General features: G+C 39.3%; 1 protein-coding gene across 1 annotated transcript; it reads right to left on the bottom strand.

The window, feature by feature from the left end:
- Positions 1 to 1,346: 1,346 nt before the first annotated feature.
- On the bottom strand, positions 1,347 to 2,265 carry LOC127918452 (cytidine monophosphate-N-acetylneuraminic acid hydroxylase-like). The gene is made up of 2 exons (XM_052501728.1): positions 2,097 to 2,265; positions 1,347 to 1,869 (listed from the first exon to the last, which is right to left on the bottom strand). The coding sequence occupies exons 1-2, from the start codon at positions 2,189 to 2,191 to the stop codon at positions 1,728 to 1,730; spliced, it is 237 nt and encodes a 78-aa protein (XP_052357688.1). The 5' UTR covers positions 2,192 to 2,265; the 3' UTR covers positions 1,347 to 1,727.
- Positions 2,266 to 2,554: the final 289 nt, after the last annotated feature.

The following is a 2,554-nucleotide window of genomic DNA, read 5'->3' as shown; positions in this document are numbered from 1 at the left end:
TTCTCTTTATTGTAGTTTTTTATTCAATGTCATTACAGCATCCATTGACTTAGGACTCAAATTCCAGTTCCTATGCCTTCCACTAGAGTCTTTAGAAATGGTTTCAGGCTTGTATTCTGAAAAATGAGGGAGTAAGACCAATCTGAACTAGTGGACCCTAAAGTGTCAGAGCTTTTTCATGCTCAATCCCAAGAGTGCGGGTATAATCAGATATAATTATGCTTTCGCCGTAAAGCTTTTTTGACATCTGACACAGTGGTTGGATTAACAAGAAGGTAATCTTTAAACCTATGTATAACACTTACATGTTTTCTGGTTCATTGGATCAGTCTAAAACTTTGCACATACACTGCTCGAAATTGCAGCTGGGCTGGAATAACACATTATGGCCTTTCTCTAGCATTTCAAAGATGGTACAAAAGAACACTTGTTTTCTTCGTATTATCTTTTACCAGATCTATTGTGTTATATTCTCCTACATTCCTTTCACATTTCCACAAACTTCAGTATTTCAAATGGTACCAAGAATATGCATATCCATGCTTCAGGGCCTGAGTTACAGGCAGTTAGATCTGGGTATGTCATTTTAGGCAGATCCTTAAAAGGTTTTTAAATATATATTTTTCCTTCTATATGCAGACTGAACAAAATACATTTGTATATTTACCCAATGACCAGGACCCCAGGGAACTTGTCATTTTTATTTTCTAACACATGATTCGTATCGTGATGTTAAATCAAAAATAAACTAATTTGAATAACGAATCAACATAGAGTTGCAACTCTTGATAACTCCATAAGTAAACAATTGTATCTCATAAAGTATTGGCAAAATTAGAATAGAGACTGGTGTTTCTCATTCATTTTAGAATTAAATCCCACCTGTTTCGATCATTTCTAGTGAGATTGATCAGGCCTCACCAGAAAGTCAGTATAGATGGCATTCGACAAAAGCATGGTTTCAGCTGTGGTGGTATACATACCCCATTTTGGGTGGAGTCTCCTCTTTATCGCTGAACATTACATCATTATTGCTAGTGAAATGGGCCTTATATGGTTCCTCCCCTTATCAGTCCTGCCACGCGACCGTTTTCCCTGCTCTCAGCCCTTCCAAAGCTTCATTATGGCATCCGTCATGTCTCTCTTATAACTAATGATTAATAGGTTTGGTTTTTGAGCTTTAACTATGACCTCACATTAACCTAACCCTAACCAAATCCTTAACCCTAACCTATTTTATTTATGGAAAAAAACACAAAATTGTGTTCAATGAATAGATATTGGACGAGTAACAAATGCATTGTCAGCACACGTCCAAAATCATATAATCAATAATACACATGATAATCAATGAAAACGTTTATTCATATTCTACATGTTAGTCATTTAGCAGATGCTCTTACCAGAGCGACATAGTAGTGAGTGCATATATTTTCCTACTGTTTGTTACTAGTCCCCTACATACAGACCTGCCAAGCAACAATAGATGCTATGTTAATTGATTTCACCATTACATGAAAAAAATAAATAATAGAAAATGAACCCTAAATGAAGCTATTATTTGAACCAATTTAGAAATTAAATCTTGTCAGCCACGTCCCTTTTTCCCTGTTTCAGTTGCACAGGGAGGTTGGTGGTGCCTACAGTGACAGGGAGAGCAGCTCTTCTTATTCATTATTGGATACAGGCATAAAGCTTGGTTCTCGAGACAGTACAGTCTGCTTTTTCTAAGACAATATAGAAGCAGAGCCACTTTCTGTTTGGATTCCCTGGGGTTCAGCAGACCTCTGGTATGATGGCACCTGCTGCAGGAACAAGTCCCAGTCCGGCCCAGTGACTGGCAACTCTGTCTGGAAGTGGTTCCAGAACCTGGACAAATAACCAAGACAGGTACAATATTAGGGTCCCGACACACCAGTTGAGAATCGTTGCTCTAGTGTACAGCAATGCAATACAATAGACTGGTAATGGTAGATGCCTGGGTCTGGTAATAGGAAAGGAGGGAAGGTGAGTAAATGAGGGCTTATCGGTGGTGGAAGATGTCTGGTAATGGAGGAAGGAAGCAAAGGAGGGAAGGTGAGGAGACGAGGTCTTACCGGTGGTGATAGACGTCTGGCTCTCTGCTCAGACGGTTCTGGAAGCCGATATACAGGTCGTCCCAAAGAAGGCCATTCTTCACCACGTGTCTCATGACGCCGATCCTGTTCTTGATCTTTACAGAAGAGAAAGTAGTACACCGTCTATCTCTCAGTCCAATCAAGTTACATGAAATTTAAAACAAACGATCGACTTGGAGATAAATGGCGGTTGGTTTAAAAGTATGTTGGCATTTAAGCAGGGCAAGGCTGCCGCATTTACCACCAGCTAACTTCCTGAAATTCTACACTTTTCTCCATGGAGCAAAGAGAAAAATGTGCTGTTTTAGTTTGTTTTGCCATGTTAAATCTAATTTCCTGCTATTCTACACATTTTGCAATGGGGCAAAGATAAATGTGCCGTTTTATAGCTCATCTCATGCTATTCTATACATTTTGCCCTGCGTGCCTGTTCGGTA

Source organism: Oncorhynchus keta, unplaced genomic scaffold (assembly GCF_023373465.1).
Source record: "Oncorhynchus keta strain PuntledgeMale-10-30-2019 unplaced genomic scaffold, Oket_V2 Un_contig_14255_pilon_pilon, whole genome shotgun sequence".
Lineage (NCBI taxonomy): Eukaryota > Metazoa > Chordata > Actinopteri > Salmoniformes > Salmonidae > Oncorhynchus > Oncorhynchus keta.
This window is presented reverse-complemented; position numbering and strand designations above follow the sequence as displayed.